The following is a 27,788-nucleotide window of genomic DNA, read 5'->3' on the forward strand; positions in this document are numbered from 1 at the left end:
CACTTCATTTGAGAAATATGTAACATGGTGTTTTGTCTTCCCGTGAAATCACATACTTATAATTAATTAATTAGTGGGATAATTAATACCTAAAGGGATTACGATAACATGACAATGTCTGTCAAAAGCTTCAGTTTAAAAATAAATAAAGATGCCTTGAAGTTATGTTGGACTCCTCATGACATTTACGGAGTTAGATAAAAATCATGAGAGCAGAAAAGGAATAGAATCTCTTCTCTGGGAAGTCGGCAATCAACAATCCAGTAAAGTATCTTTAAAATATGCATATACATATATATTTAATAGATTCGGTCTACTTACAATTGCTGTTGGGGTTGCAGCCAGTACACAGTAGAGGATAAGAGGGGAAATGAAGCTTTCATCCTCTGTTCCTGGATATGGTTTCATCAAATTGCTGTCTTGGCAGAAGAAGCCTTGAATATGCACCTGGAAAGTGTCCGTGCACTCGAAGTAGTAGGCGAGCAAGACCGTCCCAGCCATAATAACAAGCTGAAAATACAGCATTGTGACAACGAGACATTAGCAGCTGCTCAGCACTTCTGCCTCTGACAATTGCCATCCTCCATTCTCACTGCCACCCTTCCAGCAGCAATGCCCACATCGGTGCAAGGAATGTGCTGGGATGAATGTCTACCCTCTGGAGGGCTTCTTTCATAAATCGCAAAGTAAGCCCCCCCCCACTTCTACTCCCAGGAAAGTTCTGGGACTACAAAGCACCTCACAAAAGAATAGGAGGTACAACCCTGACTTAGTCCAAAGCATGTAGTTGTTACCAGCAGCGTGGATCAATGCAAATGAAACAGGGCAGCCCTGAACATATACATCCTATCAGTTAAGAAATCTGGGCCGGAATAAACACTCCCCACCCCACAAGGTCGACAAAAGCAACATACAGATGGAAAATAAACCTTGGGGGGTGGAATCTAGTGAGATTTACTCTGGAGGGTGCATAGTGACATAGCCAAGGAGTTTCAGAAAGAAGCGAAGCAAAACAGTGACACTGACAATCCTCTGCTGTTCTCTCTCCACCTACTTCCTATTTTTAGCTCTCTGGAGAATATGGCATATTTTTGGGTTTGAATTATTATTATTTTTTTGGGGGGTGCAACTTCCTGTTGTACTCAGTATCCGTTTCTTTTATCATTTTATTTATTTTTAAACCTTTTCCTGCCCACCTCGCCCATTCTGACTGAAACAGGTCTAAGGAGAACATTTGAGAAATTCCAGCTAATTTAGACGAATTTTAAATTAGTCATGCTCCTTCCCCCTGCCCACCATGGAAAGTACTCGGGATATATTTTTTTATCTGATTGATTGTTTAATGTATTTGATTTATGTCTTCCCTTTCTATCCAAGTAGGATGATCAAATTAACAGCATAAGAAATTAAAAGCAACACAAATCACCATTCATACATACAAATAGGATGATCAAATTAAAAGCAGCACAATTAACATACAACACAAATTATTAACATGCAACATCCATAAAATAGTTTAACAAAATCCTTTAAAAGTTCAGAGTATCAGGCTGAAAATGCTAAATTTAAACCCACTTGGAATGCCAGAAATTCCTTTTTCCCCATGTTGTCTGTTAAAAGCTTCTGGCAGGCCATATAAAATAATTACAAGGCTCGCTCAGTGTCAATCTCATTCAGAAAAAATAATAATAATAGAAAGTAGTAAATAAAATAACGGAAGAAAGGAAGCAACAGGAAGAGAGGCATTGATCAGAAATCCAACTGAATGAATTTGTCAATGTTATAAAGAGGCTCAGGATGAACTTAATGGAGATGCAACTGACACAGCACTTCTGCTGATGCCTATTATTGTCTTCCTGACTGAGGAAAAGATACAGAGGATGTCTTCCAAAAGCAAAACGTAGATTTCTCAAAGAGGTGTGAAAGTCATACCCATGGGAAATGTTAAAATATCCTGATATCTGTTTGGATACAACTCTGCCAAGCAGAATCCTTACAGGAAATTCTTAACTTGTCTTACTGGCAAACGTTCTCCTTTGGACCTTAGAAGAAAACACAAGAGACTAGCTTTCTTTGACCTGACATACTAGTCATTATGGAAGATGTAGTTGAGAAGTGGAAACCAAAACATTGAAGACAAATGACAATGCCCAAGGACAGAATGTTTATGTTTCCAAAGACATGATTTCAAAAACAACGATCAGTTTGGTCTAGTGGTTAGGGCACCCAGATAGAAACCAGGAGACTGAGTTCTAGTCTTGCCTTAGCCACGAAAGCCAGATGGGTGATCCTGACCCAGTCAATTTCTCTCAGTACAATCCACCTATCCAGGATGGTATTGTAGGGAAAATATGAAGAAGGAATATTAGATAGATTCGCTGCTTTGAGTTGTTTAGAAAAAAAATAAAACAAAGGCAGGATATCAATAAAACAACGAACAAATAAAGCAGATTTTAATGAACTCAAAATAACGGTAAGTAGAATCATATAGAAGAAAGTTAATGCAAAAAGTGAGTTTAATATGAGTGGGTTTCCTAAAGAAGGGTATCAAAAACCAATTTTAAAGAGGATGAAAAATGAAGGACAACAAAAGAAATTAAACACAGGAACACAAAAAGCTTAGCAAAGGTTTGAAGACAAAAACAAAGTAAAATGGGAAGAGGGCCACTTCACATATAGCCCAGATCTGTAAAGCTAGTGTCAGGAAACCAAAAATTCAAAATGAGATTAGGTTAGCAAAAGATGCTCAGAATATTAAAAATATGTTCAAAATAAAAGGAAAAAAATAATTAGTATATCAGCTTCTCTGTGAATGGAGGAATGTGTATTCTCAAATGTGTACATGATCAAAAATTGGTTGAGATTAATATCCTACTACGGTAGTAAGTAATTGAAAATTCAAAACAATCTTGATAGACTGAAAAATAAGCTGAAGGTAAGATGATGAAATTTAACAGAGACAAGTGCAAAGTTTTTCACTTAATAACAATAGCATTGAGACTTATACATTATTTCACAGTGCTTTACAGCCGTCTTTAAGCGGTTTACGGAGTCAGCATATTGCCTCCAATAATCTGGATCTTCATTTTACCGACCTCGGAAGGATGGAAGGCTGAGTCAACCTTGAGATGGTGGGAATCGAACTGCTGGCAGTCAGCAGAATTAGCCTACAATACTGCATTCTAACCACTGCACCACCACAGCTCTCAAGAAACAACAATCAGATGCATGGGCATAAGAAGCGGGGATGGCTTGGTAATAGCTTGATAAGGCTACTTGTTAAAAATAAACCCTGGGCATACAAGTTGATGGAAAGTTGAGCATAAAGAGTAGTGTGATGGGGCTGTTAAAAGCTAAATGCCACTTTAACCTCCAACAATGTTGAACTAATTTTCAAATTACTGTTCATAATATGCTAACAAAGGTATAAGTCACAACATCCATTATTTTACCCATGAGGGCAAAAGTGTGTATTCTGAGGTTTTAATTAAACTATGCCAGGGTCTTCAAACTTGGCAAGTTTAAGACTTGTGGACTTCAACTCCCAGAATTCCTGAGCTAACATGGAATTCTGGGAGTTGAAGTCCACAAGCTGTCAAGTTTGACGACCCCTGCCATAGAGCAAAGCATCAAATAAAACTACTTTCTAGAAATCTCTGCCCTTGCATCCTTCACCTTACACAAACTCCTTCAGATTTCTCAAAAGTTTATAAGAGGAGGTAGTGGACAGGAACCTCAACCATCCATTCAATATGAAACTATGAATGGTGCACAACTGGCTTATAGCCATTCATTTAGTGACTGTTGGAACTTACAATGGCATTGAAAAAAGTGAAAATGGCCATTTTTCACACTTATGACAGTTGCAACATCCCCTTGGCCACGTGATCAAAATTTGGATGCTTGGCAATCGGCGTGTATTTATGACAGTTGCAGTGTCCTAAGGTCACATGATCACCTTTGGCAACCTTCTGACAAGCGAAGTCAATGGGGAAGCCAGCTTTACTTAATAACCATGTCACTAATTTAAGTGCAGTGATTCACTTAACAGCTGGGGCAAGAAACTGGGGCAAACTCACAACAACTATCTTGCTTAGCAATTGAAATTTTGGACTCAATTTTGGTCATAAGTCAAGGAGTACCTGTATTTCAGTTCTGGGGGGCGACCTAAAATCAGTTTTCCTTTCCTTTTATTACCTCAAACATATTCCTTTGCTATTATATTTTTAAATTGCTATATATGCCATGAAAAATAGAAGCAGACAAAATATGTCTTTGCTCCTTCACAATGGGACTATTATGCATTGAGAATGCCTATGTTAAATGAGAAATGATACAAATTTCCATATATTCTGTTACTATATAAAGACTGTGTATCACATAAAAGCAAATCAAATCAAAACAAAAACAAAAACACAACGTACAGCAGCAGTTCTAATGGATTGCTGTAAAGTAGAAATGATGAAAAGAACCACACTGCCTCCTTGTGAGAGAGAGAAAAAAGGCAACCTTGAAAAACATGTTTTTTTCACTTGAATATCTACTGCAACCTCACTTTCCTCTCTCCTTTCTTTTTCTGCTAGGCCAAGTTAGGAGCAATGCCAAACCAAACAGATGGCTGTCTGGCCTAACCATCTGCAAGAATATGCAGTTTAGCTAAAGAATGCTACAACTAGAAAGAGAGAGAAGCACTGTCCTGATTCTTAGGGAAGAAAAACTGAAGGCAACTGCATGAAGACGAAATCTGGATTCATGCAACCTTTGTTTGAACAATGCAACAAACCCAAATGTTTGTTGCATTGTTGTGTAGGGTGTTGTATAAACTCAGCCCTCAGGAAGAGTAGTAGCTGTCGCCCCTAAGGATTTAGATGCTGCGTGGGAAGAAGATTCTCCATTGTTGGTTCTCCACAAAACCCATTCTAGATCCCACACCAAGTGTCAGTTCAAGGCCTATACAAAGGATTATGACAAGATAAAAATAGCCTTGCCTTAAATTAAAAGGTGGTCATCTGTCATGTAAAGGTGACAAGCCACTCAATTTGAGCTGAATTATCATAACCATCAAAGGTCAGAGAGGAATTCAGAAGAATAGACAGCACAGTCCCATCCAGCACAATGGAATCATTATTTCCTTGTATGTTTATCAAGTTTTCAAAAAGCAAATTTCCTGTGTGAATTAAACTCCAATTTATCTAGCTTCCTTCAATTTAACATAGATATCAGGCTTCGAATTAGAACTTTCTTGGGTTTTAATAAAGAACGAAAAAAGGAACATAGCATTAGCACATTCTCTGGAAAGTATATATCATGCTCCTGTGAATGAGAAGTTTGTCAAATGGCACAATCACTAAGAAATTTGCATTTGGACAAACTTCGCTCACATATTCTCTTTCATCCTGTCATGTATTTGAGGAGGGAGGAAGTCTGGATGAGGCAGGGCTTATGTAGTTCATTCCCCCCATTTAATTGTCTATGCGTGCAGACTGGTCACACAGGGCTTTATTTGCAACTGTTTTAGACTTACTAGCGGTTCCACTCTACTGAGCAACTGGGCTTGATGAAAAAATACAGGTGATTCTGAATTTAGGACCACAATTGGGACTGGGATTTCAGTTGCTAGCAATTTGAGTCGTTGAACAAGTCATCATGTGACCAGACCTGATTTTATGATCATTTTTACCACAGTCGTTGAATGCATCATAAGGACGCGAAGTGACTTGCACAGTTGTTAAGCAAATCTAGCTTCCCCAACTGATTTTGCTGGTCAAAAGCTGGTTGGGAAGGTGGCAAATCATAATTACGTGATCACAAGATGCTGCAACTGTGGTAAATGAAAGTTGATTGCTAAAAACACCAATTGTGGTCATGTGAATGTGGGAGTAGGGTAATGGTTGTTACTTTGAGGATGGGTCATAAATAACTTTTTCCAAGGCTGTTATAAATTCAACTATCCTTAAACCAACAGCCACAAGTTGAGAACTACCATAGAAGCTGAGCTGAATCAATTGATCATGATCTGATTATTTGAATTTTAGAGAGTTCGAACTGAAAACAAGAAGGACTTCAGCTCTAACTGAACTTAGGCCACAAGTATGTTTTCTTCTGTGAGACCATCCATTTTGTCATCCACAAACAAATTTGGGTATAAACATCACACTAAACTAAATTAAAAGTAGTTTAATCTATCTGCCAAACAGGTTGCCACTGTCTAGTTCTATAAATCACATTAAATCATTGCTAATGAGGACTCAAGATATGTAAATCTAGTGCTATTGCTATTGCTACCATATGTGGTGAGAGCTGTAGTGGTGCAGTGGTTAGAATGCATATTGCAGGCTAATTCTGCCTGGTGACAGCAATTCGATCCTGATTGGCTCAAGGTTGACTCATCCTTTCATTCTTACAATGTTGGTAAAATGAGCACAGGCTAATTTTTTTACAAAAAAATTTGGAAGAATATTTTATCTGAGAAAAAGTACTTGTGTGCAGAAATTCAAATTGGGTCCAGTCTGTAGCAGAGGTGGGATTTAGTTCCAGCAAAATTCTCCCAAAATATGCTGAGGAGTAGAAACAAGCAAACAATAATTGGTTCCGTAGAATTTAGTAGGCACAAAATTAGGAAAAAAACCTATTTTTTTTATCTTAAGAAGGGCTCCAGATTTCCTGTAAAAATTCCCTTAAAAAGTATGTTTTTTAAATCTCGCTGCACAGTTCTTTTCCCATCACTTTAATTAAAAGAAAAAAGAAAAGAAACCGCAGAGTTTAAGTGCTGAATATTAGCTAGTCCTTGAGCTCCACTGATCCATGTTTCTATTTAAACTCGCATAAGCTTCTACAGAACTTCAGAAGATTATGCAGCAGGGGGCATTAATGCTTTGTCAGTTTTTTTTTTCCTTTGCAGACAATGCTGTTTGAAGAATGTCGTGCATTCTTCCCTCCATCAAAATCATTTAATATCCTAAAGAAGGCTAGACTTTCACTTAATTTTCTCACAGTAGTTAATCTGACTCTTGTGCATGGCAAATGAGGGATTCCTAGACTATGCCCTTTTCTGTTGAAAATGGAAGATTAAAAGTGACATTTGGAAGTAGAAGCAAAGGGAGCCTAATTGTTCAATCCGATGTATGTCAACTTACAACCAGGTTTCATGGGGTTATTTCTTATTTCTAGGGAGTGTTTACAGAGTTACCATTCAAACCAGTGCATGCTATGAATAAAGTTGAAAGCTACTGAGTTTTACCATACAAGGGGAATTACTTTGCCTCTATACACTCTTCTTTATCACTCTCCTTTATTTACCAGTGATAGCAAACCAGAGATGACTATGGTATATGATTTATGATTTCTTCCTCCTTTCTCTTTTTATAATCATATCCTTGGTAGGAACATACACTCATGTGCCCAACCTCTAATGTTTGATTAGAAATTGATACTCTCCCCCATTCACACTCCCCACATCCAACCCATGGATTACAACCTTCTGAAAATGAGAGTGACAGGTAGAATAAAAGATAATTGTAGTAAATCACAAGGCAGTAGTTTTGTAGAAAAGAAATGTATAAAAGAAAAACCCAACAAGAACCATCTCCCACAGCTACTCTCTCACAGATGACGAGATACATAATTAGATTTAGTGTGGCATCTGCTCTTTGTATGAAATGGCAGAACTCCAAACAAAAATAAAAATAAATGTACAGTATGAAACAAATCTCCCACACAGGTTTACTTAAAAACATTATATAATAGCAACTGCTTATGGCTTCTCATAAGCAACTACCTGCTGATTACTTGAAAGCAAAGCTTAGAGTGGCAAGTAAAATAAAACCTTAAGTCAGGGACAAAATACCCTCTGCGTCCATAACTCAAACAAGTCTTCTGAGAAACAGAGCTCAGAAGCAAATCCATCTTCTGAATGCTATACTGATAGTCCTTGACTCACAACCGTAATGGAGTTGCCCATTACAGTCGAAAGTCATGACAGCTGTTAAGTGAAGTGCCCCTATGACAGCCTCATTTACGAATCATCATCCCTGCTCTATCTGATGTACCATGTTTCCCCAAAAATAAGACCCAACCAGAAAAATAAGCTCTAGCCTGATTTTTCAGGATGCTCGTAATAGAAGCCCTACCCCCAAATTAAGCCCCAGGTAAGATTGTCAGGCGCATTTAATAGGGTATTTCCCCCAAAATAAGACCTAACCAGAAAATAAGCACAAACAAAAAAGCTCAATCAATTCCAACTTCACCGGATTTTTTTTTTTTTTTGCAAGAAGTCGGAATTGGTTGAACTTTTTATTTAGTCCCACAAACTGTTTGTTTCCCTGCACACAATGGCGAGAAATGCAATGGAGTTGGAAATCAGGTCAGCAAAGAAATGCTTGCAGAAAGCGAGGGCATCTGGGTGCCAGGCACTGAAACGGGCCCATCTCTCTCCAGCAGTTTCCCAGGCCCGCCAGAGGGAAGGCTGGCATCTACCGGCACTTAAACACAGCGGCATTCCAGCTCTGGCCAGGAAGGGGCAGCCGGCATGGGCGCTGCAGGCTTGCTTCAGCACCCTCCTCAATCCTCTAGCGCTCTGTCAGCACTTTGACATTAGGCTGCTGCCTTATGCACAACTTTGGGGGAGGTTTTATTTTCCCACCTGGAAGGAAGTTGAAGAAAAACCAGATGTGTTCTGGAAAACACAGTATTTCTGTAATACGTCTAACTGGTTCACCAAATTCAACAAAAAAATTAGGTATCAATTCTGCCAAACCAATACAAATCATCTGAATCCCACCACTGATTACATGATTAGAGCATATTTCTAGGAAAACCACCAGAGAATGCTATCTAGGGATGTCATCCAAGTTCTACTTTGAAGGCTTCTATACTCATCATGGAATAAAGATCAATTTGGTTTATAATTTAAATATGTATTATGGTACATGGATTATCTAAAGTTCCCTGCAAGGCCTGCAAATGTGTTTTTCATTACTGATGCCAACCAAAAATTTTCCTAACTTTTAAAAGGTTCTGATGTAGCTTCATAAGAAAAACAAAATGCTCTGAGATAATGTTAGATTTGGTTAGTTACCTATTCTTAATCTATACATAGGCAGGCATGTAGCCAGATAGATATGCAGATGAAAACATTGACTCAAATTAAAGTGAATATTAAATTTAAAAATCTACAGTGTTTATAAAACTATCCAATAAGAAGCAGCTCAAATATATAGAAAGGCTTTCTGAAAAGTATGGGCAGAGAAATGTTTACATGGCTTATATTTCTTTTATATACTGATCTAGTACCATTATCATAAAACAATAACCCCAAATTTTGTTATGCAGCTCTACAATAATAAATTGAATATAATTTTACAAATTTTTAAAGAGTTTCCATGTCTGAGTTATTGCATGCATTTTTAATAAGAAACTAAAATGTGCATATCCTTCTTCCCTTTTATGGATTTTTTTAAAGACATAAATAATAGTCTGTCAACCATCATGGTAGGCTAATACAACATATTAAGCCAAACCAAAGAAGCTGCATTAAGGCTTAGAATAATGTATGAAGAATTATATATGAAAAAAGTCTCAAATGCTAGGAAAGGTAGAAGGAAAAAGAAGATAAACAGCAAGATGGATGGGGTGCATCATTAAAAAAAATTGAAAAATCAGGTTGGAGATAGATCATCATGGAGAAAAACTAAGAGTTCACACTGACTCAATGGCACATAATGAACCAATGAAGACCAACTTGTGCAAGTGTATATAGTTCTCCTGGATTCTTCATTTATCTGTTGGATAATGCAGCTGAAATCCTGAAGGTGGAGATAAATGTTTATGAGAAGAGAAAAGGCAAGAAAGAACAAACATGCAGCTGCTTAATCTCTTGAATAGCAAGATTTAACAACGGCCATTAATTTTGATTGTGACTTGGCAACCATACTTGGAATGTCACCTATGTTTCAGAAAAATGTATCAGCTGAGAACCTTATGATGGAACGCTTGTGAAAACTGTACCGGGTAGTTTGCTGTTACAAATTTGCTGCAACAAGATTGTGCAACCTTATTTTTTAATTTCACCAAAATAAAGCGCAGGAAGCCTATCAGCAGGGGGCATTCTATCCAAATTCAACAATGACCCAGAAATTGTCTGCAACAAGCAGCAAAGCTGTTTGGTTTGTTTGTTTTTTTTAAAAAATGGGCCTTGATAAATTTGAATTGCTTTAAAATGAAAATATGAGCTGAGGATGCATCATCTACTATAGATTAAAATTTAACTAATAATGGATTCATTCCTATTTATCATTTTGCGGTCAAGACTGTATGTACAGAACATTCTCAGTATTGCTGTCATGCTTCTCTCCCATCAAAACCAGTTTCACACATTAAACTAAATCACAGATCGTTTAAATATTTCAATATGTCAACAATTATTAGCCATTCTTTACAACACAAACCAATTCCAAATAAATCACATTATGGCTTAATGCAATGTTGAAAATTAAAATTTTGTGAGAATTGTATGAATTTTCTATTAGCGATTCCCATCTTCTGATTTCAAAGTGCAGTTCCCAAGAACTTCTAGAAGGAGCACTGAATCAGCATTGAAGTCTGCATCAGCAGTTGAATTTTTTTCAGAAATCATTTTCATTTTTTGATAATGCCTGTTTTATTCCAATGGCTTACCACAGGCATTAAGGAATGTCAACCTGTGAGCCATCTCTTGATAAACTCTGTTAAGACTTTCCCAATCCCACCTCCACTTTTCCTTGCTTATGAACCTGTTCCCAATATATTGTTTTATACTTCAAAAAACTCAAAAAAGGATATTTTGGGGCATATATCCTGTGTAATTCATTCATTCTATTCTTACCTCTTGCCTCTCCTTTATGCCACTCGCTACTTCTTGTGAGCATCTGTGTATTTCTTTGAAAAAGCACTATGGATCTGGAATGACATACTAATGCAATTCTTTACTCACTCACCTCTTCTTTCTCAGTGTCCCTGTCCCTTGAGTTTTATTAGTTCCCTTCTTTCCTTCATTTTCCTACTGGCTCCAATTTGGCCCTGTTTGATTCCCCTTCCTCTTATCCTTCTCTGTACCATCACTATTAAGATTTCTTCTGAACCTCCTTTTGGCATTTTTCTTAGCAGCAATTACTAGTAGAAATACTGCTAATACTATTTTTTAAATTGGTTTTGTCTTCTGAGTTAGAGGGTGCATAATCCTTATATGTACAGGTTTCTCTTTCCATTCTCAGGCCCAGCAAGATGTCTTCCCACCCAGCAATAAATAACATAAAGTAATTAAAGAAAATTGAAAGCAGTAACTTTTGAAAATTAATTGCCTGATGGTGCCTATAACAACCATCAATAAGAAGCAAACTACCGGTAGATGACATGGCAATTTCTTATTGCTCTAGTTTTATTCCTAAATTTATCACAAACATATGGTTGCTTCTTCCAGATTGGGACGACCATGCAAGGGATGTAAGAAATCTAAACTCCCCCACCCTACCCCAACTGTTTTTTTATATAATGTTTGGATCTTTTCCCGTGTAAGATTGAGAGTATCTTGGCAACGTTTCAAAGAGGTCCCACTCGCCATCTTCAGGCTGGTGCTTTCGGCTTTGTACTTGTGCGAGCAAAGCGTGATCGGAGCTGCTGTCTCTCTATAAATACTGGTGAGGAGGTTGGCTGTGTTGTCATTTCTTGATTGGTTGATGGAGTTGATGTTTGCAGATTGGCTGGCTTTTTCATAAGAACATGTGTGGCTGAGGTATTTGCTCTTCTGTGTGTGTGTGTGTGTGTGTGTGTGTGTGTGGCCTTCAGCTTTGTTCGGTATTTTCCCACGTCATAGTAGTGGTGCTTTAAAGTTGTAGCAACGTTTCAGCAGAATCTCATCTGCCATCATCAGGCTTCTTGTATTGGTCCGTCTGTGAGTCAGACTTTACAGTGGTTTCAGATTTAAATTTGGGGAGCCTATTGCTGTGCCAGAATGGTTTTTTCTTCATCCTGATTGGTTGGGAGTCTTGGTCTGTGTTTATTGGTCTCAGAGTTTGCTGTGTTCTGCTTGATTGGTGTCTCTAATATCTTCTGTCTGTTTTTGGCTCTTTTGTATCTTGATTGGCTGGCAGCATTGTGTTACTTTATTGGAGGCCTTTAGTGCAGCTTGGCTTCGGGTAAATGGACGCTATCATTAGTTAGGCAGCTGGGTTTCATCTGGGTGCCTGGTTGGGATGTGTTTGAGCTGGAGGTATCAGGGGGATCTGTTTGTGCCCAGGTGTTTGCCTGGCTTGTGGTGTGAGATTTTTTGTTTGTGAGTGCAGGCTTCCAAATGATTGACAGCCTGGTAGAATCATCTCTTCTGTTCATGCTTTCTGGTCTTTTTCAATCTCTATGGCTTCTCTGATGATTCTGTGGCTGGAATTTTCTATAGTGGCTAGGGTTTTGGTGCCATTGAAGTTGATGCTATGACCTGTGGCTTCCATGTGTTGGACTAGTGAGGAAGTGTGTTCCAGCTTTTGACTGCATTTTTGTGTTCATCCAGGCGGGTGCTTATTCTTCTATTGGTCTGTCCAATGTATGTGGCCGGGCATGATGCACAGGGGACTTCGTATATGCCTTGGTTTTCCAGGTCAATTTTGTCTTTGGGGTTTCTGAGGATGGCTGCTATTTTTCTGTCTGTTTTGAAGGCAGTCTTGATGTGGTGTCTGTATAGTATCTTACTAATTTTGTCTGTAGTGCCTCTTATGTAGGGCAGGACAGCTGTTCCATGGGTCTGTTCATCTTCTGGGTCTCTATTGTGTCTCAGTGTGTTTTTGTGGATCAAGTTGGTAATTTTGCTTTTGTGGAAGCCGTTGGCTGTCAATATTTTAGTCAGGGTGCATAGTTCAGTCTTAATGTGTGTCTTGTCTGCCAGGCGTTTGGTTCTAGTAATTAGTGTTTTAGCCACGGAGTTTATCTGTGCTGGGTGGTGGTGGGATTGAGCGTTGAGGTAGCGGTTGGTGTGTGTTTTCTTCTGGTATATGGTGTGTCCTAGTGTGCCATCTGTTTTTTTGTAGATTAGTACATCTAGGAATGGTAGTTGTTTGTTTGTTTCTGTTTCCATGGTGAACTTGATTTTGGGGTATGCGCTGTTTAGGTGTGTTAGGAAATTGTTTAGGTTTTCTTGTCCATGGGGCCAAATCACGAATGTGTCGTCGATGTATCTTAACCATAGTTTGGGTTTGAGGATGGCATTGGCCAGGGCTCTGGATTCGAATTCTTCCATGAACAGGTTTGCAATGACAGGTGACAGTGGTGATCCCATGGGGGCTCCTTCTATTTGTTTGTATCTTTGTCCTTTGTATATGAAATATGTGTTGGTTAAGCAGTGTTCTGTTAGTTCCATGAGGTGTTTAGCTGGTTGGTATTTATTTTTGATGATTTCAAGGGTCTCTTTTATCGGGACTTGAGTGAATAGTGAAACCACGTCAAAACTTACAAGCAGATCTTCTTGCTCCACGTGTAGATCTTTGATCATTTCCAAGAAGTGGTATGAGTTTTGTACATGAGAAGCTGCTGTTTCAGCATGGGGCTGTAGCTCTTTTGCTAGGTGTTTAGCTAGGTTTTCACACACTGCTTGCACTGGCACAAAGCCGAAAGCACCAGCCTGAGGATGGCGAGTGGGACCTCGCCTAAATGTTGCCAAGATACTCTTAATCTTACACGGGAAAAGACCTGAACACACCTAGACCTACATATCTCTCTCTCTCTCTCTCTCTCTCTCTCTCTCTCTGTGTGTGTGTGTGTGTGTGTGTGTGTGTGTGTGCGTGTATGGTATTCAGCTTTGTTCAGGTATTTTCCCATGTCATTATAGTTGTGCTTTTAAAGTTGTAGCAACATTTCGGCAGAATCTCATCTGCCATCATCAGGCTTCTGTATAGTGTTCGTCTGTGAGTTAGACTTTCACATCAGTTTCTGTTTATATATATATACACACACATATACATATACATACATACATACTTACATACATACACACATACCTTTGATGTGTTTTAATGCTTTTCTAGCACTTATGGAAAAAGGGGGGAGGACTGTATGCAAATATAGAGAACTTTTAATAATCCAATTGAAGAAGTGAGGCTTAAATTTTATCCCCTTCTGATCAGCATCAGCCAATCCTTCACTTGCAAATGAATATGAATCATGATATCCTGCACCATTTTTAAAAAATGGTGCTTCACTATACCTACCCAATAAATCCCACCCCCAAATGACACTCCGAATAATTTTGCAAAATGGTGAGCTAAATAGAAACAATGAGTACACAGCAGCAATTTTAAACAGTGTTAATTGAAATTCATGAATTGTGGCTTAAAGACAGGGAAGAAGAAATAAAAACGGCATGTAGATATGTGAGATAGCTGCATACATACTCTTTATCAACTAACTAACATGTACAAGAGAATTAATGTAGAAGAGAAGGAAGGGATGGTAACAATAGCTCCTTTCTAACAGTGTCTCTGGAATTGAAACTCTGTAGAATATGTACAGTATCAAAGACATTAGCTTTTCTTCCTAGATGAATTATTTCATTACAAAACAAAAAGTGTAAAAGAATATTAATCCTAGAATGATTACCTAAGGTGATTACCTAAAATTGCTATGGTTGCCCAAACACATGTAAAGGTCCAGATGATTATAGTCTTAGATGACATAATGACTTGATGAACATATGATATCATCACAATACTAATGATATAATCAGTATAAGTCACGTAAATGGTGCCAATTCATAACATTTTTGTGGTGAAAATATCCATGATCCTATAGTCCAGTTATATTCTGGCAAAATCAATGGTGCAGATTGAGATTGGTCCCTACGCAGAGGACAATCTTGAATTCATAGAGTAAGTGGCAGGGCCTTGACTGAATATATATATGGGTAATATTCTATGGGTAACTTTACAGGATACAGGTTATCCAGACCTCCCCCTGAAAAAACCTGCATTCATTAATTTATCAATGGTTTCCCTCACTGGTTTTCCTCCTCCTTCAATCAAGAATATGTGAGCTTCTTGTACCCTAAATTATCTTAGAATTTCATTCAGTTTTACTTATATTTAACTTTGATATATTATCACATTTCTTCTGAAATTTGAAGCCACTTAAGAGACATTTTTTTTAGTAAAAATGGAAAAAAAGAACACGTGGATACATGGTTTTTATGATTAGGTAGGACAGATTACAGAAAGAAACTACCATGTACTCCTTCACAGAGAAGCTATTGAAATCTATCCCCACCCCTCTTGAGAAAAAAAAAAGTTTCAACAAGAAAAATCTGAAAGTTAACAAAGTTTGGTTACTTGCCCTGTGCCACAGCAAAGACCTGCCCCCCCCAAAAGAGTCAGCTTCCCAAAATGGACAAATTGGAAACTTGCCTGGATAAGGACCTAACCAGGACTCATTGCTCAGATTAACCACCAGAACCCAGAAGAAACCAAGAACCAATCAGGATTCAGCATTCCAAAAATGACCAATCAGAACCCTGCATGAACAAAGAACCAATCAGGAATCAATCACCAACCAGCCTGAACCAATTAGAAATCAGCTTGGCTAAAGGGCAATCAGAAGTTAGGAACCGTGCTGCACAGCTGGATGTGAGCGATGGGTGAGGGAATTCTAATATAAACTTGCATGCATGGGATCTAAGTTGTGTGCTCCTTCTCTCCCCTTCCCCTCCCCGATCCTTACATTGCCCAACAAACGCTGGCTGTGAAACCCTACACCAGCATGTACAGTATTACTAACCAAATAATCATTTGGACTAATACTCATCAATTTGATTGGTAATGGTTTATCAAATTGGTGTTGATTCATAGTGACTTCATAAGATAGATTTTTAACAAATTAGCAGTTACAAAATCATTGTCCAAACTGTAAATATGATTTCCTAGGGAAGCTTCTAGCAAACTGAAATGCTTTGGAAATCTTATTACTAATCATGGAGCTGCCTATGCTTTTGTTTTGCTTTTAGGGAATTTTAAAACAAAGTTAGGGTTACCAACCTTCACACAAAATTGATTCAATCCAAAATCCCATGGCCTTACAATATTGGGGAGGGGGAGTGAATTGCATGTTATATTTATAATGTAACATTTGCTTTTATCCTTAACAATATGTACCTCACTCTAGAACATTGTCTTTTTTTTTTTCTACCAATAAGATGTTAAGATGTTTCTTTCCTCTTTTTTCCCTCCCGATGTTAAGAACAGAACAGATGTCAACGTCCAGCCAGTATATTATTAAATTTTCATGTGATGGGGGATCAAGTTTTATAGTAATGTAATTAGCATAATGTTGCACCCAGAATGTTCAAATTGTCCACAGAAAATGCTCTTAATGTGTTCTTGGTTTTTTCCATAATAGCTGATTTGCACAAGTTAATAGGAGCCACTTTTGAGAGCATAGGAATGTAAATATTGAGTTCTGAAATCACACTAAGCCATATTATGTCTGTTCACAAGCTTACCAAAAGATGCGATCTCATCATCTGTGCACCAGTAACCACAGTTTATGGCTTAGTATAAAACTATGGAATGATCAATTATGATTTATGAAACAAACCATGGCTTTCAAATTTGCCACCTGCTATAGTCTATGCCATTTACCTATTCTTAAAGCACACCTACTCTGGCCAGGGGAAAAAGTGGAAACAATTTCAGAGAATTTACATCAGAACTGTTTGGCAGGCAGGGAGAAATACCATTTTATATGTCTGAAGAAAGCTTAAGCCTGCCAGTTTTATTCACACATGTGAGTGAGATCTTTTGTTAAAAACATGCTACTAGATGAGCATGGATGTAATTTAAGGAAGAAGATGAATAGTCATCTTTCAGTGATGCTTGAGCAGGGAGCATCGAATGACTTCTAAGATCCTTGCCAACTCTATTATTCTAGGAGTTCTATATTTGGCAGTTGGTTGGTGCCCTAATTCCAGAAATAAGATTTTTAGGCCACCCTTAGGCATGAAAGCCAGCCGGGTGACTTAGGGCCAATCACTTTCTCTCAGTTTAATCCACCTAACAGGATGGTGGTGGTTGTGGAGAAAACAGGAGGTAGAAATATTTGATTACGCTTGCTGCCCTTATCAGATCAAATCTATTTTTAAAAGGCAAGACAAAACGTTACCAATACCAATACTGCTAAGCTTGTCTCCAATATGTTGCATTCCCATCTCTACTCCAATCTTCAGAAGCCAAACGGAATAGCATAAGATACTTCTGCCCCCCCAAAAAAGTTGCTCTGCGAATTTCCCTGCAGTCCTTAACATTTGGAGAAATACATCAAGACTGCTAACCACTGCAGAAAATCATTAAAATGTGACATCCAGCAGGTAATCTATACTTTGTCCATGCAGTTCTTTTAGAATCAATATCGAGTCATTTCTGAATATTGACCAGAGGAGTAATCTCACTGCCCTAATTTGTAGTGGCTGGAAGGACAGAACTGCGCAGAGCAGACTTCACTACAGTAATCCAAATGTGAGCTGACTATGGTAATAATCGAGATGAGGGAAAATGAAAATTTTCAATATAGTGCTGACCTTGGGTGGGAGAAGAGCATCCTAAATCAAGTATAAATGAGACAATCGTTTTTTGAAGTGGGGTATATTCTGGATAGTTCCTAAAGATTTTTGTTTTTTACACTAGTTTTCGGGATTCTACTAACAAATTTATACCCTCAACCAGTATCAAGTGGTATTGCAGTGATTGCTGCAAAATCTCATCAACCCACAAGACTTTTGACAGACGGCAACGGTAACAAGGAAAACGTTGCTTCTGGGTGTTTCTCTCTCCCTCTTTACTAATTACATCCAAGGCCTTCGAGAATCAATTTTGCCAGAAAAGAGGGAAGAAGAAAAACCAAATAAATAAATAAATAAAAACATTTTGGGTATAACAAAGCGTTGGGTCTAACAAAAGATTCCTTCCAAATTTCCTACAATAGGATTTCTCTCCCGGTCTTTCATATTCTTCCTACGGATCCAGTTGGCGTATTGATTAAGGTCCTGACCTAGAAAGCAGGAAACTGATTTTTAGGCTCCCTTAGGAATGAAAACTGGCTGGGTGACTTGGCGTCAATGACTTTCTCAGCCTAATCCACCTAACAGGATGGTTGTTGTTGGGGACAAAACAGGAGGTAGAAATATTGCTTATGTTTGCTGCCCTTATCAGATCAAATAAATTTTAAAAAGTCAAGATAAAATATTGTTACCAATACTAATATCATAGTTCAGCTTGTCTCCAATATCTATCTGTCTGTCTGTCTGTCTGTCTGTCTATCTATCTATCTATCTATCTATCTATCTATCTATCTATCTATCTATCTATCTATCTATCTATCTATTTTGTCAAACAATTATTAGATAACAGGTATAAGTATAAACATGGTTATAAATGCATGAAATGGATACAAATAAGAAAAAAAAGAAACAATAGGACAGGGACAGTCGGCACGTTTTGGTGCGCTTATGCACGCCCCCTACAGACCTCTTAGGAAAGGGGTGAGGTCAATAGTAGACAGGCTAAGGTTAAAGTTTTTGAGGTTTGGGAAAGAAACCACAGAGTCAGGTAGAGTATTCCAGACATTGACTACTCTGTTGCTGAAGTCCTATTTCCTGCAATCGAGTTTGGTGCAATTTATCTTTAGTTTGTATCTATTTTGTGCTCTTGTATTGTTTTGGTTGAAGCTGAAGTATTCATTGATAGGTAGGACATTGCAATATATAATTTTATATACTATACTTAGATCGAATCGAAGGCAGTGTAGTTCTAGGTTGTCTAGGTCTAAAATTGGTGGCATAAGGTATCGGCTATGAGTAGAGGAGTGGAGGATTCTTCTTGTAAAATATTCCTGGACTTTCTCAATTGTATTAATATCAGATATGTAATGCGGGTTCCAGACTGATAAGCTGTGTTCAAGTATTGATCTAGCAAATGTTTTATATGCTCTAGTTAGTAGAGTGATATTACCAGACAAAAAGCTACGCAGGATTAGGTTAACAACTCTTAATCCCTTTTTGGCTATGTATTTACAGTGGGCTCTAGCACTCTAGCACTTAGATCATTTGAGATGAGTACTCCTTGACAAAGTTTTTGTTATCAACAAGGTCTTGGCTATTCAGCTTGTATTTTATTTTTTGATATATATGTTTTTGCCAATATGTAAGACAGAGCATTTATTTGTTGAGATTTGAAGTTGCTATTTGTTTGACCATTCTGACACATAGTTGAGGTCTTTTTGAAGGGTAGCAGCATTGTCAGTGGTGTTGAAAAGCTTTACATCATCAGCGAAAAGAACGCAGTTGCTCTTAATATAATCACAGAGGTCATTAATATAGAGTATGAAGAGTGTTGGTCCTAGAACACTGCCTTGGGGGACACTACTGTTGACAGGTACAGGATTTGATAGGACACTCCCAATTTTGACTATTTGTTGCCTGTTTGACAGGAATGCTTCTATCCAGTTATGCAGGTGTCCAGAGATACCACAAGACCTTAGTTTTAGGAGTATTTTGTCATGTACCACTGAATCAAAGGCTTTACAGAAGTCTATGTAAATTGCGTCAATTGCTTTGCCCTGATCAAGTTGTGTAGTCCATATGTTTTTACAGTGCAAGAGTTGCAATTACAGGACAGTTTCCTTCTGAAACCAAATTGTTTATTGGAAAGTAGGTTGTTTGTCTCTAAGTGGAGGATAATGGATTGGTTAATAATTGATTCCGTGACTTTACAGGTGATGTAGCATAAAGAGATTGGTCTGTAATTTTCAACTAGGCTGGGGTCTCCCTTTTTGAAGATGGGAATGACTGTGGCTAGTGACCATAGATTTGAAAAGGAGCTGGTCCTGAAAGATTTTTCGAAGATTATGCTTAGAGGTTCAGCTATGGCAGTGGATAGCTTTTTTAAGAAGTAGGCACAAACTCCATCCGGTCCAATAGATAAAGATGGTTTTAGATTGCGCAGTACTTTTTCAATAATGTCTTCTGTAAAATTGATATGTACTAGATCATTGTAGTTGTCTGTGGTTCGACTAGGAAATATTGGGCATGATCCATTGCTGTTTATAAATACTGAGCCAAATAATGTGTTAAAGAGGTTGGCTTTAATGGTGTCATCGTTGCAGTCTTTACCATTTGGTTCTTTTAGGAGTGGGATGGACCTTGAGTATTTTAGTTTGTTTACAAAATTGTAGAAAGCACAGGTGGAATTGGTGCGTAGAAGGTTTTCCTCTTGTTTAGTGTGATAATTGGTACATTCAGTCTTTATCTGGAGGCATAAATTTTTGTATCGGCTTTTAAAGTTGGCAACGTGACCAGATTTATTTTTCCACCAAAGGGATTTCTTTTTGAATTGGAGCTTCCTTATTGTTATGGGTAATCTGTTTTTTCTGATTTTTGGAGTTGTTATTGGTACATATAGTTTGATGACTCTTTTGACTTCAAGTAAAAATATGTTGTAATGGTCTTCAGCAGTATTGCATCCAGTGAATAGAATTTGCCAATCAAGAGATGACAGATCATTGTCTATAAAATCATAGTTGCCTTTTTTGAAGTTATAATTGGGGATCCTGTTGTTATGGTGATTTTTGTGCGGACATATGTTGAGACAAAAGTCAATCATGCTGTGGTCACTGTTGGAAAAGGGTTCATTAATTTGTATTCCATAAATTGAATTCAAACTGTTGCAGAAGATGAGATCAAGGCAGTTGTAAGTCTAAATATTGTTGGTTACTAGTTGTTCCAGTCCTAGTGTGGTAACAGGATTGTACAGGGTTGTATGAATGGGTTCAAATGTACATTCATTTAGTGTCCAATTTATAAGAGGTAAGTTGAGGTCATCAAGAAAAATGAGAGGGTGTGGGCAGGAGGCAGCCCATGTCAGTAGTGACGTTAGCTTGTTTGCATGAAATATATCATAGTCAGGGGCACGATAGCAAAGTAAGAAGCGGATTGAGATGTTTAAGGAGAAAAATATGTTGCAATCCCACCTCTACTGCAATCTTCAGAAGATAAATGGAATTGCAATCAAACCTTATGTAACAAAGGCAGCAGGATACGTCCATCCCACATAAAGAGAGAAAGCTGATTTATACAGTACCACAGGACAAACTGTGTTAACTACACTGCTTCACTATCACACTGCTCTTCCTTATTTCCACTTCTCAACATCTGCCACCTGACGTAGATGTCACACTGTAAAACATAATGGCCTTTTTGAGTGACAGGTTGCAATAATTGAGTTGCATAGTTTAGTTTTGCAAATTTTCATTCAGCGCAGTTAAGCTCCTTTTCCTGATACATATTTAGGAGAGGACATTTTGAATTTTTAGAATTGTTATTTAGCTTTCATTTACTGTAGCAGAATACTCTTGGAGATTTGAAACAATAGTAGAAAAAGTAACCTTTTTTGGTTTATTTTTAAAGGGAGAATTATACTGAGCTAACAGATGGTATTTTACTGTATAAATGGCTCACATATACACCACTTCCCCATTAAATTCCCTCCACGTTAAATCTGTTTTCTGCTCTCACGGCATTTCATCCAATGAAAATGTCTATCATTTTACAAGGAATTGTTGGGAGATAATCCCTTTCTCACATGAAGTTTCTTGATAGAAAGAAGTGTCTGGTTTAGTAAAATAATGTATCTTAAGATATTTTGATAGCATTTCAAATCCCTGAAATTGCCAGATTTGGCAGTACTGACTTCATGCTATTTATAGAGACTGCAGTGAAATAATACTAATGCTTTATTTTCAAATGTGTGTGAAATATGCTGAGCCCATAGGAATGTCCATTTATTAGATTAATATGCCACTTTGCCTCCAGGAGCCCAAGGTAGCACATATAAGTGTTTCATTCTCCTGTTTCCCCACAGCAATAAGCATTAGCAGATGGATATAAATGGCCATTGGATGTGTTTGTTAATGTACAAGGCAAAATATTTTAAGAAACCATAATTAGAAAGTTGAGATCATTTCCATTAAGCTTAACTTCTACTTATGTAAGGGAATATAATGGGGTTAGCAAATTTTTTCTATTTGTTTTTACTGAAATCATAAACAAATAGTGCATAATTTATTATTTTGGAACCTGTACTCAGGAACATGATTTTTTCCAGTTTTCTTTTCTTTTTTACTAGTTGACATACTATAGAAATAAATATTCCTCTAAAAACAATGACTAACAGCAAGGGAGATTATTTAAAAATAATTGTGGGCCAGAAAGGAATACAGGTAGTCCTACAACCACAATGGGAGTGTGACAGTCACAAGTTGGGATGGCTGTTAAAGGAGATGCCCTCTCTTCACAAACCCTACCTCCTGCTCTCCCTTAAACAACCATGCAGGTCATTAAGCAGAGCACGGGGTGCCTCAGGGTTTCTGGAAGGACCTGGGAGGCCCACCAAACAGCTGGATCCAAAAAGGAGGTAGACAACCAAAGCCAAAAACAGCTCAGTGGAGAAGGAGAGCCCAGGTTGGTTAGGGCCCAGCTCTGCGTTCCAATGCCAAAGAGGTTTCCAAACAAGCCTACATATGTGGCCATGCTTTGAAACACCAGGAAGGAAGCTTAGTGGTGACACAATGGTTAGAGTGCAGTACTGCAGGCTACTTCTGCTGACTGCCAGCTGCCTGCAATTTGGCAGTTCAAATCTCACCAGGCTCAAGGTTGACTCAGCCTTCCATCCTTCCCAGGTGGGTAAAATGAGGAGCCAGATTGTTGTGGGGAATAGGCTGACTCTGTAAACCGCCTTGAGAGGGCTGGAAAGCACTGTGACTTATAAATCTAAGTGCTTTTGCTATTAGTGATCCACCCACTGATGTATTTTGCAAAAAGAATGAAGCCAGGTTTGTGGGCTGGGCTTCTCCCCCAATCAGCAGCAATCAGGAAACTGTAGGCCTCTCCTAGTTCTTGCGAGGCTTTGGAGAAGCCAGTGCCCTGCATGCAAAGGATGCAGCTTCCCAAAACCTTTCCCTTGCTCCCTCTTTCACAAACCCACATTTTTTTTTTCAATAAAGAAAAAAAGTTGGGATATGAGATTCAAATTTTTTAACAACCGATTCTGTGAGCGTGGCTTAGGTGGTAGGCGTGGCTTGGTGGTCATGTGACTGGGTGGGCGTGGCTTGGTGGTCATGTTATTGACTAGGCGGGGCCAACTCAATATCACTCACATCGAGGCACGCATTTCCTCGCCTGGCCTCTCAAGACTGTGGGGATGCTACAACAGTCATAAGTGTGAAAAACGGTCCTAAGTCACTTTTTTCAGTGCCGTTGTAACTTTGAATGGTCACTTCACACAAGCAAGGTACCAGCAAAGGAGGGGGAAAAAACTCCAGAGAAGTTCCTGAGACAGGAAGTCTAGTCCTGCCAAGAATGTAATAAGGATTAACGGAGAGGCAGTTTCTGTAAGCAACACCAGAATGCTTCCTTCCTGCCTTCCTTACAGGATTAGGCCAGTAATTTCTTCTAACAACCGGTTCTCCGAACTGCTTAGAATGTTAACAACTGGTTCTAGCGAATAGGTGTAAACTGGTAGAATCCCACCCCTGGATAGACTTACTGATCTTTCTCCCTCCTTCCCCCCCCCCCCACCTCTCTTAACTGCTGAAACTAAACTCTCTGACCTCCCAATCCCAATCCTTTTTAACTACTTAATTTGGAGAATCTTGCAGTCTCCCGACTACCAGGTGGTCATGGCAAAAAGGTCTGGAAGTGGATGTCATTTCCGCATGAAATTGTCAGCATGCTGAAAATGGTGGCCACTTCTGGGATGCAGCCATGTGGCCTAGGAATGAGTGGCCTTCCCTAACATGAGATCCAGGGACCTTCAAAAGGTGTGTGATCGGTGACTGGGGCGAAGACCCAGCAGTGCAATAAAGGGGAGGGACAGGTGGAGGGCCCGTTGTGGAGTTCCTTGTTGGTCATATGGATAAATGGCCATATTGGCACTGTAGCAGCTGTAACTTCAAAACAGAAGTAGCTTTTGGGGGGTCTGTTGTAACTTTGAACAGCTGCTTAGTGACCAATTATTAAGTGAGGACTACCTATAGCTGGGGTGCAGATGAGTTGTTTGGTGATTAGTGGTATGGTAGCAACTACCCTGTTTCTCCAACAATATGGCCTCCCCCAATAGGAAGTCCCAGCATGTTTTATAGGCATGAAATGAAATTAAGCCCCTTCCCCCCAAATTAAGGCCTATATTAAAACATGCGAAATGGGGGGAAATGGTGGGGGGGGCTTGCCGTTAGGAAGTACTTTTGTTGCACACCCGGATATGGTGCTGCCTGCGTTGACCCCGATACGAAGTGCCCCACCAACGCTGAGGTCAACATCCAAGTCGTCGTCGCCCGCCTGAAGATGCAAGGGGGGGGGGAATTAAGTCACCCCCGAAAAGACGGCCTAGCCATTTTTTCGGGGCTCAAAAAAAAAATAAGACCCAGCCTTATTATATGAGAAACACGGTATATAGGTAGCAGTGTTCCTAAGACCTGGGGCAGAGAACAGCATGTCTTTTGAAATGGGTGGGAAAACATAAGCAGTGGTGGATCCTTCCTGGTGGGCTGCAATGTTGAATGGCAGTGGATTATTTTTCAAAAATACCCACCAAGGCTGTTGGGGAGGCTCCAAGCGATGCCAGCCTGAGACATAGTCTGCTTCCAAATTACGAACACGGCAAGATTAGAAAGAAAAAGAGCCCTTCTTTGCCTCCCGCTCTCTTATAATTTTTTTTAAATATTACCAATTGCTATGAAAGCCGTTTGCATATTCCAATCATCACCACTGAGTTCTTCAGCAACTCTCATTTTATCTCCCATTTTAATATCCTGCTGGGTGAAGAAATTAAAGGTAGAATATGAAAAAAAAAACATGTTCATATTTCAAGATGTTTGGTTTTCATCTGCTTCTGATATGTGTGTGAATATTTTAATCTTTTTTTAATGGCCAACTATCAAGGCTTTCTATTTCACTACATGCTGAGGAAAATATTATATTGATAAATAAGCTTTCAAGGCAGGCTATTTCAAAGGTTATTAGTCCTTAGAAAAGATGGATTTTTAACACTGACAATTCATTGTTCATTTTTCCAGACACAAATATTGAAGATGTCAGCCCTATCTCTGGAGCAGACATAAGTAATTCTTGGCTGGCTGGAGACATTTTGTGAGGGTGGGTGGATTTGATGCTTGCAGAATATACAGAGATCAAGTGGCTGAGGTCATGCCACTCATCTTAGTGTTTTTTTGTGTTTGGAGAAATCTAAGTTTGAGTCTATTTTTAACCAAACTCAGAACTCAGGTGACTTTTGCATATTCTGGAAGTCAGATTAGGAGGTAAAACAACTTCTGAAATTGACAGCTGCCCTAAGCATACTTGTGCTGACTGGGTAAAATAAAAACAAAACCCCAAAATAAAATTTTAAATCGTAAAATAAATTCCTGATCAAGGGATCAAGTTTATCTAAAGAGGTGCTTGGGATCCTGGTCTATAAATTTGTTTAATCCCTTTGAGACAGAAATTTTCCTGAAAACGTATGTGAAGTATAAGGGGTGGAAAATGGACAACTGTTCTTTACCAAAAGTGATTTAGTGAAGGAAGCGGTGCAGGTTTCCAGGGCCAGTTGATTAACCGCTGTACAATGAACTCATTCTATTTATTTCAGAATCTGCCTGTAGATGTTAAGAGGATTCAACGTGCAAGTCTCGGAATTATAAGCTTTACCACAAATTTATGTTCATGCTGATGGCCAGATCACCAAGATGTATTTCCTCGGAATTCTAATACTAACTGGCACTGAATCAAAATGAGTTATATCGTTACAATAATAAAAACATAATCCTTTATCCAATCTATTTGAAAAATTATTCCACTCTGTTATAATTGAATTCGTAAATTAGCTAGAGACTAGCAAAATCCACATTCCATTTCCAGAGTACCATTATATCTGTTATTAATAGGTCTTTATTAAGAATGCAGCATCAGCAGAGGATAATGCAAATCAAAAACAAATAACAAGAAACAAGCAGCTCCTTTTGTGGTTAATCAGTCATACAGGCTCTGATCCTTTATTCATTTTTTTTCCTCCTAAATTTAAGCGATAGAAATGTTCATTTGTTTAAACCGACAGCACTACATGAATCCATTTCTGGGACAGCAAACCTAAAGACAAAAGATTGTTAATGCTGTTAGTACCAGGAGGATGCCAGACCCATACTGCAACTTTTTTAAACATAAAAAAAAATTAAAATAGGATAAAAAACAAAAACAGAAAGGAAAGCAAACAAAAAAACATATAGAAAAAGATTTACAAGCATTTTAAGAGTGAATAAAATTCAATTAACATTAGATCAGTTCTGCTATCTTACATCCAGTGAGGATTTGGGATCTTTTTAAAACTGAGTCCATAGATAATAATTGACTATAACAACAAGTACAGTATATGCATATGTATATCACATTTCTACACTGCCCTTGTCACTTAAGTGACTCTGGGTGGTTTACAATTAAAAAAAAAATACCATAGTATAAAAACAAATAAAAACAAAGTTAAAACAGAATTAAAAACAAAATTTAAAAACTGAGCTAAAAAGTTACAAAGGCAGAAAGACCATTCTCATATGACCAAACACCCTCAGGATGGCATATCCCCCTTCGACTTCCAAGCCAATTGGCAAGACCAAGTCTTGACACTTTTTGGAAGGCCAGAAAAATGAGGCTGGTCTCACTTTTGGGGGTAAAGTGTTCCAGAGAAGAAGGCTTTCTTCCTGAATCCCACCAATTGAAATTCTTTTACCAAATTCTTTTTAACCAAATAATGATTGTGAATTATTTGAATTACCAGGATTTCTTTCAGCTCTAAGGATTCTTTCATTATTTAGCAAACTAAATTTACATATTAAAACTTTATGTTGAGATAGACCCAAACTTCAGATGTGGTAAAAGCCCAGATGTAGAATTATAATCCATGAATACTAGTTTCCAGGCTGACTGAATTCAGGATCAGAAACAAAACAAAAAAAGTTAACCTTTTTAACCATCATTATAAGAGCAAAACTTAAGCTGGAGACATGCCAAAGTAGTAAGTTTTTTTTTTTTTTTTTTTTGCTTTCATACAGGTTTTCCTGTGTTTATGTTATTTTAAGATCAACTTTGATTAGAATGCATAATATTTTTGAGAAGAAGGCTACACAGTCTAGGAGTTTTGAGGATGCATGATTAAGCCTTTTCTTTTACCCCCTTAGAACAGGGATTGGCTATATGGATGGTACCAGATGCTAACTCTGTCCTCTTTTCTCAGGTTCACATCAAATTTCACAAGTTTTAAACCTTACAAAATTTCAGCAACTTTACCCCAGAATCCAATGTGGGAATGGTAGAAATCTCACAGGATACCTGTAAGATACACCAGCCTCATGAGCCCTAGATTCCTTCATATCCAGGTAAAAATTATTAATCATGTAAATGGTGGTGGTGATTGAAATGAGGGGCAAAGTTCAACCTATCCTACCATAGAGGATTCAAAGACAAGTACATGTCTGGCACAGGCTTCAAAGCTCAATTACACAAGTTGAATCCCTATGATCTCCAGTTCAAGTTTCCTATAACTAGGAATGATTTCTGACTTACAGCCATTGTAGCAATTGGGAAAAAAAAGTTAATATAAATTCGATTTGAATTCTATTTGAGAAGATGGCAACTTTAAGAGTGTATTGATATACTTTGGACAGTACGAGAGAAAGAAACCATGTGT

The 27,788-nt window shown here is 38.2% G+C and overlaps 1 protein-coding gene and 1 pseudogene across 8 annotated transcripts in view; both read right to left on the minus strand.

The window, feature by feature from the left end:
* PLPPR1 (phospholipid phosphatase related 1) overlaps positions 1 to 27,788 on the minus strand; it is a 166,359-nt gene that overhangs the window by 35,887 nt on the left and 102,684 nt on the right. For all 8 annotated transcript variants that reach the window (XM_087957557.1, XM_087957553.1, XM_087957559.1 and 5 more), the window contains exon 3: positions 322 to 510. In XM_087957557.1, the coding sequence (XP_087813683.1) occupies positions 322 to 510 (189 nt within the window). The remainder of the gene's footprint in view (positions 1 to 321; positions 511 to 27,788) is intronic.
* On the minus strand, positions 2,670 to 27,670 carry LOC148132429 (uncharacterized; annotated as a pseudogene).

The sequence above is a fragment of the Notechis scutatus genome, chromosome 2, assembly GCF_049901735.1.
Source record: "Notechis scutatus isolate UNSWTSFEM ecotype Mainland chromosome 2, rNotScu1.2, whole genome shotgun sequence".
NCBI lineage: Eukaryota > Metazoa > Chordata > Lepidosauria > Squamata > Elapidae > Notechis > Notechis scutatus.